Source organism: Protopterus annectens, chromosome 17.part0 (genome assembly GCF_019279795.1).
Source record: "Protopterus annectens isolate FY-2018-M chromosome 17.part0, PAN1.0, whole genome shotgun sequence".
In the NCBI taxonomy this organism is placed as follows: Eukaryota; Metazoa; Chordata; order Ceratodontiformes; family Protopteridae; genus Protopterus; species Protopterus annectens.
This window is the reverse complement of record NC_056751.1, coordinates 168163190-168178064: the sequence shown is the minus strand read 5'-3', so window position 1 is coordinate 168178064 and position 14875 is coordinate 168163190. Positions and strand designations below refer to the sequence as shown.

At 46.1% G+C, this 14875-nt stretch overlaps 1 protein-coding gene across 2 annotated transcripts in view; it reads right to left on the bottom strand.

Annotated features, from left to right (window-relative positions):
* Positions 1 to 14875, bottom strand: part of TRIM36 (tripartite motif containing 36) — a 1224111-nt gene that overhangs the window by 314389 nt on the left and 894847 nt on the right. For both annotated transcript variants that reach the window (XM_044059328.1, XM_044059329.1), the window contains exon 8: positions 1469 to 1594. In XM_044059328.1, coding sequence (XP_043915263.1) covers positions 1469 to 1594 — 126 coding nt within the window. The remainder of the gene's footprint in view (positions 1 to 1468; positions 1595 to 14875) is intronic.

Below are 14875 nucleotides of genomic sequence, written 5' to 3'. Positions count from 1 at the left end.
TCCAGCACGTCTGAATACCACTGCCTTTTCCTCAAAGCAAAAGCAAACAAAAATGGCCACCACTGAGAGCAAGCTACTCTTCCAATTGACAGTCACCTTTAAACTTCTAACAACTGTCCTCCTCTCCTCAATAAATTGTGTATTAAAAACCCCAGCTACTCCATTTGCAATTCCAAGTCTTGTTTCTAGCTCACACTCCCTCTACTCTTACCTGCTGTGAAAGATCCTTCTCCAAGCAAACTACCCTCAGCCTAATGGAACTTCTTTACCAGATGACAATAAGCAATCTGATAATGTTTGTTTCTTTCAAAAAATACACCTCCATACTTACTTATTTGAAGGAAGCAACTACAATTACTCCAGAGATTATGGTTAAAAATTATATACTTCCTCCCTCCCCTTACTTTATTACTCTGCAATCACAAGACCCAGGAGTCTCTATTCTGCCCACTTAAAAATCATGCTTTGTATGTACAATCTTCTTCTTCTTCTTTCGGCTTTTTCCCGGTTAGGGGTCGCCACAGCGGATCACCATGTCCGCACATTGATTGGCAGTGGAGTTTTACGGTGTCGAGTTGCCAGCCCGGCGCCCAACCTTCCACAGAAGGCACACTCACACGCACACCTAGGGCCAATTTAGAGTGTCCAATCCACCTGCAGCATGTCTTTGGGATGTGGGAGGAAACCGGAGCACCCGGAGGAAACCCACGCAACCACAGGGAGGACATGCAGACTGACAGAAGGCACCCCAGCTGAGGATCGAACCGGAGAACCTCTTGCTGTGAGGCGGCAATGCTAACCACTGCACCACCGTGGCCGCCCATGCTTTGTATGTACAATAATCTAACATTTTATAGCTTTCAAGAATATCCAGTCACATTACACTTGGTTTTGTCTGTACCATTATGTTCTTTCTTCAGTTTTATAATTTTGTGGATCAATTCTATGTGATTTGTTATAATTTATTCAATTGTATGTATAATCACAGTATAGTCTTTTACTATTACATGTTCTTTCTGTATATTATAATTTTGTGGTTTGATTTCAAACTGGCCTGAAAAGGGTTCTTAGATCAAGCTGTTAAAAAAAAACAAATAGACAAATATGGATGAATAGATAGATGGCCTTTCAGCCAGCATTCTTAGCTTATGGAGCAGATCAGCTGCGCTACAGAGATCTAGAAGTCAGGCAAGAAAAACTGACAAGTGCCCATAGCTAACCCCCCTGCATTAATTATTCTACTGCAACAGTGATCCCTCAAGGTGAGCATTAGTGCTAGCCATCAAATTTAAGTGAAGTTGCTCCAATCAATTTTCTACTAACTGACTATGCAAATTAGTGCAAGATTTTGCCCCCACAAATAAGTGTGAACATGTTACGGTAGCATGGTAGGACTGCGGAGTGTTATTACAATGTTTTCAGAAAATGGCAAACAGTAAAGTTCTCTGCAGCACATTAGACACGTTACCTTTGCTATCTAGCATGTCAAAATCTTCACTCTGTGAAAGTTGACTCACTGAAGATGGCACACACTTGTCTTGCAACGTCTGTATCTTGTCTTGCAATGTTTGTATCTCACCAGGTAAAACAGCCCCTAGAATAAATAAAACAAATCACTCTAGCTGACTTGTTATTCAGTTCTACATGCTCAGAACTTTAAAAGTACCAAATCTAGTTTTAAAGCAAGATGTTTACCTAACTTTACCACTCAACCATCCCATCCTGTTAACAGGGATAAAGTCTTGTCAACAGCTCTATGGTTAAGAGTTTCTCAGTTGCATAAAGAGGACATACTAGTAAACACAGATAAATCTATTCATACGTTCACTAAATCTATGAAAAGGACTTACCAGTGACTGTCCCTAAGCCTGGGTTTGGTCTCAGCATTTCTTTCCAAGTCACAGAGATGGACCAGTGCATACGATGTCCATACCACATCACTGACACATGAGCATTCATCTCCCTTGTCTGCCAGCAATCCCCAGTCACTAGCAAGCACCTTGCTGAAAAATCAAGCCAGACTGAGGACTTGGAACCTCTCACCACTGCTAACAAGTGCTGTACCAATATACACCTTCCTGACTCAAGTGGAACTCCAACAGCAGAGGCAGACTGCCTGGAATGTTCACTGGCATGGGAAGGGAGGCATTCCTGTGACCCATTATGAAGAGCCCATCAAAGATCAATTAATACGGTAAGAAAGTACAGCCGCACAAGTTCCACTTACTTGTAATAAAAGATGGTCATAGAACACACTGCCTTTACTGGCATATAGGTATCAGTGCCCTGCTACTCTCCCCCGGCAGTCTGTCAAAGATCAGAACTCTTCCCACGTTCTGCCTGTGAAGACGAGGACCCAATCACCTGGCAGGATGACAGCCCTACACACTCACAAACAGATCCCTTAAAATTTTCCTAGTGTTCCATACCAAATGACACACACACACACACACACACACACACACACACACACACACACACACACACACACACACGTTGCTGAACCAAATTTGTGGGAGGATACTGCCTTAGTGTGTTCTACTTGCTATTCTCTATGAACTTACTTACAGGTAAGTGGTACACACAGCTGTACTTATGCTCAGCACGTTGCCATATTGGCATACGAGTAGATTATCAAAGCTTACCCAATCTTGGAGGGGGGAAAAGGATAAAAAAGTTGGAGAGCCTGGAGAATGCTCAATGCAAAGTCTGCACTGGATCTAGAAGAGCAGCGAGTCTGTAGTGGTTTCTGAAGGCAAGGATGGAGGAACAAGTTGCTGGGTCTAGAATACTTCTAAAGTCTACTCCCTTCCAAAATGCCACTGATGAGGAAAAGGCCCTGGCGAAAACTGGCTTTACCTTGCCTGGATTTATCTATCCATGGTGGGTGTAACAAAAAAAAAAAGTACCAGAGGTCAACCCATGTGCATTGTTTGGAGAGAGAAGTGGACCTCTCTTTGCCCCAGAAACAGAAATAAGCCTTTTGGCCTTCCTAAAGAGCTTTGTTCCGTCAAGGTAGTACCAGAGCTACCTGTGCCGATCCAAGGAATAAATTAATATATATCTCTTATACTTAGATTCCAGAAAGAACCTAGGAAGATTAAAAGACTGATAGAAAGTGAAGACTGAAACCATCTTCATACTAAAATAAATAAATAAATAAAGGGGGGGGGGGTAAGTGCATAAATTCAACACTACCCCTGTTGAAAATCAGATAAGTTTGACCCACCATGGACAGCTTGTGGCTCAAACTCATGTTGCATATAGAGCCATAAACAGTTTTCCACGTTGGAACTTATCAGCATGAGCTGCTGGTTCAAAAGGTGGCAAGGTCATTTTTCAAGAACATAGCTGATATCCCAAAAAGAAGGAATTTGCTTAAGAGGGGGTCTCATACGGAATACTCCTTTCATAAACTTTTACCAAAAAAGAAGAGGGGGATCCACTGGCAGACAAGCAGAGATGGCCACTAAATATACCATAATGGATGCATATGCTAAGCCATGCTGAAGTAGCTCACAGCAATATTTCAGGACCAGAGGGATATTATCCCACAATGGATCCTCTTGTTTCCAGTCACCACTCGGAAAACCTCATCTATATGTAAAACATAAGATTTTCTAGTAGCAGTTTTTTTGGCTCCTTTAACACCCAAGACTATGTGAGCAGGTCCAGCAAATGAGGAGGTCTGTGGTAATTGCCCTAGGTCAATATAGTAAACAGGGAGAACCAACATTGTCTGAAACAACAGAGGGTCACCACAATGATCTTTGGCATTTCTCTTTGAACTTTCAAAGTACCTTGTAAAATTCATACATGAACATTCCCATTCTAGGGAACGAGAATGCGTTTGTCCTCCAAGCATGGCTGCAAGGATGTATGGAACAATTTCTCCAGCTGTTTGTTTTGAAAGGAGGTGAAGAGGTCTATTAGTGGCATTCCCCACATGTGGACTAAATCCTGAAAACTACTGCCTTGAGCTTCCACTCAGGCGGGTCTGCACAGGATCTGCCCAGTCTGTCTGACAGGATGTCACTGAGAAACCTGCTCCCAGCTTATCACTGGCAAGTGGAACAGAGCCAAGACTCTCTACCCTGTACTCTACCCTGTAGTTTGCGGAGGTACATCACTATGATTATGTCCACCATAACCACTACAAAATGACCTGGAGTACAAAGGTAGTGAAGGACTTTCAAAGCATGAAATACTGCCAACATCTTCTACATATCGAGTCTCCAAGTGGTTAACATTTGCATCACCAGTGACACAGCTCCCAGATAAAATTTGACAAATCTTTCTGAACATACTGCATGGATGTCAGGGTGGGGAAAGGAAGCCCTGCATTGATACTCAACCGATTTCTATACCACTGTAATTCTCATCTAAGAAAGGGCAGTACTGGCAATTGGGATTCCAGGAAAAGAAGTTGCTACGCCCAACAACTTCATACATAGGATGTGCCACTGATAAAAATCAGAATTATGAAGGAACAGTCCAAATATTTCTAAGAATTCTCCCTCACTAAAGCAACATTCCCCTGAAGAATTTCTGAAACCCTATCTGGTACAACAGAACCTTGTCTTCGGGCAGAAAAGCTAGACTCTTGTTGAAGTTGATTAAGCACCTCAGAAAGACAAGTCTTTGTGACAGTGTCAAACAAGACTGTAGGAGATTCAACTTGAACTCTACATGGGAAAGTCAGGACGAGATTATGTCTAAAGATTCCACACACCTGGGCAGACAACATGCATAAATCAGCAAGTCTTCCAAGTACAGAAAAAAGTGAACACCCAGAGGCCATCAGTGAGCTAGTACCACAGCAAGGCATTTGGAAAACACTCATTGCAGTGGACAGTCCAAGAGGCAATATAGAAAACTGACTGTGCGAACCAGACAGCCTTCAAATATATCCCCTTAAGGGATGAGACCTAGGGATATAAAGAAAGGCGTCCATCACGACTAAGGTCACCATGAAACAGTGGTCTGGAAACAGAGGAAGCACCATCTGCAAGGTGAGCATCTTGAACTTTGGGACCATGACAAACGTGTTCATAACACAAGGGCCCCCCACACCAGTCTATACGACTGCTGTTTTTGAGAACAAAGAAAAAAAACTAGAAAATAAATCTCTTTTTCGAAGAAGGGACCAGTTCTATGACCCTCAGGACCAGCATTTTCTGCAGTACTGGAGGACAAAGTCTGGTCTAGAAGATGAGGGGGAACTCCCCATGAACACAGGCAGAAGATCTGTCCACTTCCACCTGCAAATCCTGCCAACAATTTTTAGCACTCACCTGTCAGAAACCACTTGACGACTGTGCTGCCTTGTAAACAGCCAACTTGACAGATGAGACACAAGATGGAGGATTGGATAAAGATACATGCTGTGCCTCTCCATAGTCATAGGATGGAAGTGCAGGGGGTAATCCTTTCAAGGAAAGAAAACCTTGTTAGGCTTGGCAGAGTTTTCATCCTGCCATTCATTTTACTGCATTGGATATTCTTCAGCTGACACTTCTGCTTATTAGGCTGCTGAAAATTATCTTGCTTAAATGAGAAAGTACAGTTGTGTACACTTAACATAAATGTAGATGTAGTCACTGTTGCAGTCATTACATTTGGGTAATCTGCTGGCAGGTTGCCCTCAGTCGGCCTGATTAACAAAGTCTTGGGTCCTGCGTCGGTTGCTGTCCCTTCTTCCATGATGTCAGGGATATAAAACATGCAGCAGACACCATTACATCAGTTTTTCTTGCCCCAGTTGTCAAGTGCCCCCCAAATGGGGAGCAAAATATATACATGTAAAAAAAAAAAAAAAATACCAAAACATATACCTCCAAACAAAAGCAAATACACCAAAAAGGCTTTTAAAGACAGTAACAGAAATAAGAGGTATAGTTAGAGAAAAAACGGGGCTGGATGGAGGGTAACCAGGACTGCAACAGTGAATACACTAGAACATCTACATTTATGGTAAGTGTACACAACTGTACTATGGTCTTCGTGTTTCACTGTTGCAGTCATTACATTTGGGTAGACTCCCAAAGCTATGGTTGGGAAGATGGATTTATACAGCATTAGGAGCAGCTATAAGGTCATGCAGGACAGCAGTGGCAAAGCCTGCTCTGGATTTATAGAAGAGAGGTAAATGGTAATGTTTGGTGAACGTATGAACTGAGCTCCAGGTAGCAGCTTCTAGAATGTTTCTTTTAGGAACCCCTCTGAGAAAGGCTGCAGAAGCAGATGCAGCCCTGGTGGAATGAGATCTGATCCCCTTGGGGACAGGTTTACCACGGTGCATATAGCAGAAACGAATACAACGGCTTATCCATTTGGAAATAGTCTGCTTTGAAATAGCCTTTCCCTCTGCCCCTGCAGAAAATGCCACCAGTAATTGTTCAGATTTTCTTAGAGATTTTGTCCTGCTTAAGTAGAATCTTAGTTGTCTGTGTACATCCAATGAATGCAGAATCCGCTCACCCTTGTTCTGTGGATTTGGGAAGAAAGTTGGCAGATGAATGGTCTGGTTAAGGGCCACACGAGATACCACTTTAGGAATAAAGGATGGATTGGTCCTGACAGCCACCCTGTCTGGTTAAAAAATAATAAAAGGCTCCACTGCCATAACAGCCTGTAGTTCTGACATCCTTCTAGTTGAAGTAACTGTGAAAAGAAAAGTGGTTTTCCAAGAGAGAAATTTTAGGTCTGCAGTAGCAGCTGGCTCAAAAGGAGGTAGGAGTGAGTTTTTCCAAAACAAAATTGAGGTCCCATGCAGGAGCTGGTGCTCTCCTGGGAGGTCTTAAATTTTTGGCCCCTCTGAGGTACTGCTTCAGCAGAGGATGAGAAAAGAGGGGAGGCCTCAGTGTTGTAATGAGTTGAAATGGCAGAGGCATGGATTTTTATGGAAGAAAAATATAGGCCCTTGTGAAGCATCTCAGTTAAGTATTGCAGAATCTGAGGAATATTGGGCATTGCTGTGCTTATTCCTTGTGCTTGGTTCCAGGCACAGAATCTTTTCCATTTGTCAGCATAAGATTTTCTAGTACTAGGCCTTCTAGCCTCCAAAATGACATCTATCACAGGTTTGCTGAGAGATGTAACTGATGAAATTAGTTTATTAGCCATGCTGCAAGATTCAGAGTTTGGAGCAGAGTGTGTAGAATTTGATAGTTCTGCTGAGACAGTAGGTGAGGTGTCTGAGGCAGGTACCACGGAGGAAGGTACGACATATTGCGCAGGAGCAGGTACCAGTGCTGGCGAGGCCAGTCTGGAGCAATCAGAATTAATTTTGTTTTTTCTCGTCTGACTTTTAGTAAGACGCTGGAAAGCAGAGAGGGAAAGGCGGCTGAAGGATAGAGCATCCACTTTCCAAGCTTTTTTGTGATGAATTCTTGTGCAGAATTTGTCCAACTGATAGTTTTGGGGTGAGGCAAAAAGATCTAGGTCCGGGCTCCCCCATTTGCATGTCAACATGCTGAAGATTTGTGGATCCAGCTTCCATTCGTGTGGGTCCATACGATTTCTGCTTAGTTTGTCTGCCAGAGTATTTTGCTTTCCTGGCAGGAATTGAGCTTGTAGATGTATTTGATAAGTTAAGGCCGTGGTTCCACAATGCCATGGCTAGTCTGCAAAGGGGATAGGAATGAGTAACTCCCTGCTTATGTACCACATGACTGTGGTGTTGTCTGTATCAGTAGTTGTCCTGGATGAAGGTAGTCCTTGAAGGCTGTCAGAGCATTCTATACAGCTAGCATCTCTTTCTGATATGTAGGTGCATTTGATTTGGGCTCCACTGGCCCTGAATGCATCTCCCTGCCAGATGTGCCCCCCCAAGCATAATCTGATGGGTCTGTAGTCAGGGTTTGGGTGGCAGGGGGTTGAATGAATGACAGTCCCTTGTTTTGGTGGCAGGCCTCTGCCCACCACAGGAACTCTAGCTGCAGGCAAGGAATGATAGGAATTAGAAGTTATGTACCTACCATAACGTTCCATGTTAGTTGTCTTCTCTCGCCTTCTTTCTTGCTGGATGGGTTTGGAGCCGATCCTCGGCTCCGACTCGGCACTTGCTAAGCTTGAGAGTCACTTTTACCAGCTCGAGGCAGCCCCATATCCCATGATGCAAGGCGGTAATTACCCAGATCTCGTTTGGTATCTAGAGGAAAAAACTGCCTACAAAAACTTTCCACTAAGGAAAGAGGAACAACTAACCTAAAAAGGCTGTAAAGGGAAACCAGGTAATCAAGGACAAGAACTATCTGGTGTCCAAGGAAGAAGAATCTTCCAGAGAAAAGGGGAGATCAAGGTCTGTCCAGGCTAGGGGCACAGGAGGGAGGGACGCAAGAAAGAAGGTGAGAAAAGACAACTAACATGGAACGTTATGGTAGGTACATAACTTCTAAATGTTAAGTTGTCAATCTCGCCTTCATTCTTGCTGGATGGGACCGCGTCCCTAGCACCTCTATCCTGGGTGGCTCAATGGAACAGACTCTTGAGAACAGTGGAACCAAAGCTTGCCCTGTCCCTGGAGGCCAAATCCAATTTGTAATGAGAAACGAAGGTAAGAGGAGTGGCCCAAGTGGCTGCTGCACAAATAGTATCTAAGGGTAGCCTAGCCTGAAAGGCTGTAGAAGTGGCTAGACCTCTTGTGGAATGTGCTTTAGGTTTTGAGCTCAGTTGTTTGCCCCTAGGCTGATAAATGTCAGAAATGGTGGAAGATGGCCATCCGGATAAGGTCACTTTAGAAACAGGGAGACCTTTTTTATTTTCAGCATAAGAAATGAAGAGCTGATCAGACTTCCTAAATTGCTTCGTTCTGTCCAAGTAATATCTGAGTTGGCGGTGAACATCTAGGTAATGTAATTTTTGTTCCGCCCTGTTAGAATAATTTGGAAAAAATACAGGAAGATCAATGGATTGGTTTAAATTTGTCTTAGAAGCAACCTTGGGCAAAAAGGATGGATTGGTTCTCAAGGATACTCTGTCCTTGTGGAAGACCAAATAAGGGGGACGAATAGAGAGGGCATGAAGTTCAGACACTCTTCTAGCCGAGGTAATGGCGACAAGAAAAAGTGTCTTCCAGGAAAGAAACTTTAATGAACATGAAGCAGCCAGTTCGAAAGGGGGAAGTATCAAGGATGTCAGCACTAAATTTAGGTCCCACTGTGGTGGAGGATCCCTAACAGAGGGCTTAAGAAGGAACACTCCTTTAAGAAAGGCTTTACAAAGTTTGTAGGACATAATGTTGTGGTCTGCAAACCCGACATGAAAGTTCGAGATTGCTGCCAACTGAACTTTGACTGTGGAAGACAAAGAACCTGAGTGAAAAATTTCCGCTAGAAAATCCAAGACTGACTGAATAGGGGCAGTAAAGGGATCTATGTTCTTAGATTTTGCCCAAAGGGAGAAGCGTTTCCACTTGCTGGAGTAAATCCTCCTGGTAGAGGACTTAAGAGAAGCTACTATGTCTCTAACGGGGTTAGAGATCATAGGAAGCCTGGCTAAGGAAGGAAGTGGAGCAACCAAGCTGTGAGGTTGAGGGAAGGAACGGATCGGTGCAGTTGACCCGACTGGTGGGTCAGAAGATCTGGAGCTGGGTCCAGGTGCCAGGGCTGCACCAAGAGATGGCGATGAAGGAACGGGAACCAAATTTGTCGAGCCCAGTAAGGGGCAATGAGAATCATTTTGGCTCTCAAAACGGTAGCTTTCTGGAGTACCTGTGGTATCAATGGAAAGGGAGGAAAAGCATAAAGGAGTCCCCGGGGCCAATCTTGGGTAAGAGCGTCTCTGGGGGGATGGCCCGGAAGTGGGAAGAGAGAGAAGAAGTCTGGGCATTTGCTGTTTTGAGGAGTAGCAAAAAGATCGCAGCATGGGCGGCCCCACTTCTGAAAAATCTCCTCCACTATGGATTGCTTGAGAGACCACTCATGAGGCATGAGTATAGCTCTGCTCAATCTGTCTGCTATTATGTTGGTTTTCCCAGGGATATGCGTTGCTACCAGAAACCGATGAGAGGAGATCGCCCATTGCCAAAGTCTGAGAGCCTCGACACAAGGGATAGGACTTGGTTCCGCCCTGCTTGTTGATGTACCACACCACGGACATGTTGTCCGTGTGAACTGCAATAGTTCCTAAGGGAAGAAAGTCGTTGAGGGCTTGCAACGTTAAAAGCACTGCTCTCATCTCTAGGACATTTATGTGCAGGTGGTATTCGAACAGTTGCCACGTGCCATGAACCATCCTGCCCTGATAATGCCCCCCCCACCCGATCAGGGAGGCATCCGAAGTGACCGTGGCTACCGGGGCCAGGGGAACAAATGGTCTGCCCTGATGGACTAGAGGAGAGGAAATCCACCAGGATAGATGGTTCTTGCAGGTCTGTGTCACCAAAATCTTGTGACGCATGGGAAGCTGCTGGAAGGACCATTGTGTGAACATCATCCATTGTAGGAGACACATGTAAAAACGGGCCAGAGGAAGAAGTGTGATGGCAGCCGCCATAAGGCCCAACACTTTCAAGACCAACCTGGCTTGTACCCTTTTGCTGGCAAGGATGATCCGAACGTGGTTTTGGATATCTAGGATTCTCTGACTTGTTAGGTTTGCTGACATCAGAGTAGTGTCTAGATTTGCGCCTATAAAGGTAATAGATTGGCAGGGCGATAAGGACTTTTCGAAGTTTACTGAAATTCCCAACTGACTGCAGAGACGTAGGGTGTAATCTCTGGCTTGGAGAAGTTGATGCCTGGTGGTGGCTGAGAGGAGCCAGTCGTAGAAATACGGAAACACCTGGAATCCTTGACGTCTCAGGTGAGCCGTGACCACTGCCATGCATTCACTCTGGGGGCTGTAGTGAGACCAAAGGGCAGGGCTCTGAACTGAAAATGACTGGTCCCCAGCCGAAAGCAGAGAAACCTTCTGGAGCGTCTGTGGATTTTTATGTGATAGTACGCATCCTGAAGGTCTATGGAGCACATCCAGTTGTCTTTGCCCAGAAAAGGCAAAATCGACTGAAGTGTGACCATCCGAAATCTTGTCTTTTTGACAGACTTTTTGAGCCTGCTGAGGTCTAATATTGGTCTCCAGTCTCCCGTCTTCTTGGGAGCCAAAAAGAACCTTGAGTAGATTCCGGACTCTAAATGGTCTGTTGGAACTGGCTGGATGGCCCTTTTTTTTTTAGAAGCTTTGAAACCTCTAGTTTTGCAATTTCCCTTAGACCGGGTGGAATGTCTGGAAGGGAACTTTTCTGAGGGAAGGGGCTTTCCTCGAAAGGAATCTTGTAACCCTCGGACATGATCGACTGTACCCATCTGTCTTGAGAGAGGGAAAACCAGGCTTCTGGGTACAGCGACAATAACCCCCCCCGACTGCCTCCAAGGGTGGACAGTCGGGCAACACCTCAGGGATGCTGGAAGGGCTTGTCAGAGAGAGGCTCTCTACTGCCCTGGTTCTGCGGACCCCCTCTGCCCCTAGGGCGGCGTCTATTGTTATTACCCCCTCTGCCTCTGGGGGTAAACTGACCACGTGCGTCCGGCGTGACTCCCTGAGATTTTCGGAACCACATCTTTCCCCCTTTCTGACCTTTGGGATAAGGCCTAGAAGGGGTGGAGAAACGGACTCCTACGGCAGAAAGTCTTGCCGTCTTGTTCACACCTGGTCAAAGTGTCCTTCACCTGAGGGCCAAACAATGTTGACCCATCAAAGGGAGAGTTTGTGAAGGACGCCTTAAAGGGGTCTGCAAAATTACAGAGCCGCATCCAGGACTGACATCTGAGAGCCACTCCTGTGCCTGCAGCTCTACTCGCCCCATCGGCTGCATAAGAAATGAGCCGCATGGAGGAGTTGGTTATGGAATTAAGGATTCCCAGCTGAGAAGCAATCTTTTCCTGAGCCTCTGCTGCCGAAGGATCCTGTACTACTTCACCTAATTCTTTAAGGATGTCCCTTTGAAGTCTGGTGAAGTGACATAAATAATTCAGCGAACGCATAGCAAAGGTCGCCGAGGAAAACATCCGCTTACCATACCTGTCCATGGTCCTAGACGCTTTATTAGGAGGATGGACTGGTACGGAAGGATCTGCAAGTTCCTTCTTGGTGGCGGCCGCCACCACCATGGCATCAACCGGGACACCTTTAGTAAGAAACTGCTTTTCAGCGGGGGCCGTAATAAATTTTGAAGGTCTCCTGGGGACTGGTTCCACCAAATCAGGAGATGCCCATGCCTTTTGAGCTATGACCTCCATGAGAGGGTCGAAAGGCGGACACCCCCAAGAAGTGGAGGGTCGAGATCCAAAAGCCTCCAGGTATACAGATTCATCCTCGGAGGGGTTAATGGAGGGCCAGTTCCCCCTCTGTTTCAGGAGCTCAAGGATGTCTGAAAAGGAGACATCCTCAGAGGGGGATCTTGGGGACCCCTCCGACTCATCCAAATCGGTATCCGATGTTGTAGACTCAGGGGAGTCTAAGTGCTTCCTCTTGCAGGTCCTCTTACGCGGGGGTTCACCTGAAGGATCAGGAGAAACCTCGGAAGAGGAAGTTCTTTCCAATGGGGAGACCAGGGGTGATGGATCTCTGGGTCCGGGAGCAAGAGAGCGGGAAGAGGTATCTACAGGCACCGTAGAGGGAGGAGCTAAAGGAACAGACTGCTGACTGAGCTCAGGGGCTAGCACACTCCTCATCACCTCGAAGGCTCCCCTCCCAGGGAGGGCAGAGAGATCCCGCTCCGAAGAAACAGGGATCCCTGGTCCCACCGAAAGGGAAGGCTCCGAAGCAGATGTCGGGGCCGAGCTCACCAAGGCCGAAGCTCAGAGAGGGAGAACGGGGTCGGACAAGGGTCCGATGCCACTCGCCCCCTCGGAACCGACCAGGGAAGCCCGACGCCCGGATCCCTCCAAGGAAGGTCTCAAGGAGGAGATAGGAGTCGAGGACGACGGAGCCGAAAGGTGTGGTATCGGCTCCGAAGCAGCAACAGTCACGGTACCAATAATCTCCGGCTCCGAACTCTGAAGGAGAGTCGAAGGAGGAATTTCAGGAGGGTGTAGAATAACGGTCGTCTGTTGAGACGGGCTATGGAGCACTTGGGCTAGTGCCTGTGATTTTAATAGCCTACTCACCACTCTCTCTAAATCATGGTCTGATAGCCTGGAAGACCTCGATGATCGGCTCCGATGGCTTCCCTCTGAAAGCAGGGGGGAGGCTGGAGCCGAGTGTATAGATTCCAAAGAAGGAGGATCTAGACCTCTTTTTGGACGGAGCCATCGTACCCGAAGAAACCTCGGCTCCAGGCGGAGCCGACGACTTGTCGGCTCCGAGTGGAGACAAAGATATCTCGGCTCCAGCCGGAGTCGAGACATGCTTCTACGCTAGGGTGTCGGCTCCAGCCGGAGCAGACAGGTGCCGAAGCCAGGGTATCGGAGCCGAACGGCGCCGAAACTGAAGCTTCCACTAAGGAAGGATCGGCTCCGGACGGAGCCGATGTCGACTCCGGCGGAGTCGGAACCAAGACCACAGACTTGGACACCGAAGCCTGGGTCTTGGAAGGCTTAGAGGGATTCCCGGAGCCGAGCTTGGCCGGGGAGCTCTCAGGCTTAAGGAGACCCCTGAGGATCAATTTATTTCTACGTTCCTGCAGGACTCTCTGGCTAAAGGAATGACAGATAGCACAGGAGTCCTGCAGGTGTAGGGGTCCCAGGCAATAAATACAAGAAGTGTGACAGTCTGTCAGAGACATCTTCTGACAGCACGAGTCACAATGAGACCCTAGTATCTTTAGACATGTCTGAGTCCTAAATACACACACACACTCAGACAGAAAGACACTAATAAACAAACCTAGAAGTGTAAGACACAGCTGTAATACACAACACAACACCCACACCTAGGAAAATCCTGACAGGAACTGTTAAGGCCTAAGGCCCAAAACACTAGAAAGTTAAGAATAAGGGGTTGAGGAGAAAGGGTATGGAGCTAAGTGAATAAGGATTCACTAAAGAGACTATAAAGAATAAAATTTAGGGAATTTGATCTAAAATTCCTCACAAATAACAATATAAAATTACTTACCAGGAGCTGGTAAAAAAGATGACCTCATTAGCGAAGCGGCAAACGAGATCTGGGTAATTACCGCCTTGCATCATGGGATATGGGGCTGCCTCGAGCTGGTAAAAGTGACTCTCGAGCTTAGCAAGTGCCGAGTCGGAGCAGAGGATCGGCTCCGAACCCATCCAGCAAGAATGAAGGTGAGATGGACAGCTTAACATTCATTGTTTCCAGGCTGTGACAATGTTGACTCCCATAAGCTTTTTAGGTACCATTGAGGTTTCCTCATATGCAGTCTTGTATATGGAATTAGTAGAATGCAGGAGGCCATGAACCCCAAGGCCTGCAGAATGCGTCTTGCAGATAGCTGGGTTTTTGTGGCCACCTGTTTGAAGTCATCAATTGAATTTGTTTTTCTGGCGTAAGGCAAGTCATCTGGGCAGTTGTATTCAAGCATGAACCTAGGAATGTAATTATTTGAGAGGGTACCAGTTGTGATTTATTTTCGTTTATGGTATACCCTAGACAAGTTAGAAATCTTTTTACAAACACCAGATGTCTTAGAAGAGTGTCCCTGTTTTCTGCCCGAATTAGACAATCGTCCAGGTATGGATAAATTTGAATATTTCTTTGCCTGAAAAATGCAATTACTGGTGCCAGGCACTTTGTGAAGACCCTGGGTACAGTAGATAAGCCAAAGGGCAGTGCAGAGAACTGGTAATGCAAATAGCCTGCTTTGATGCGGAGGCATCTTCTGCAAGATTCCCTGATTGGGTTATGCAGGTAAGCCTCTTAAGTCTAGAGTTATCAACCAGGCATCCATGCCTAGCATAGGTAGTAA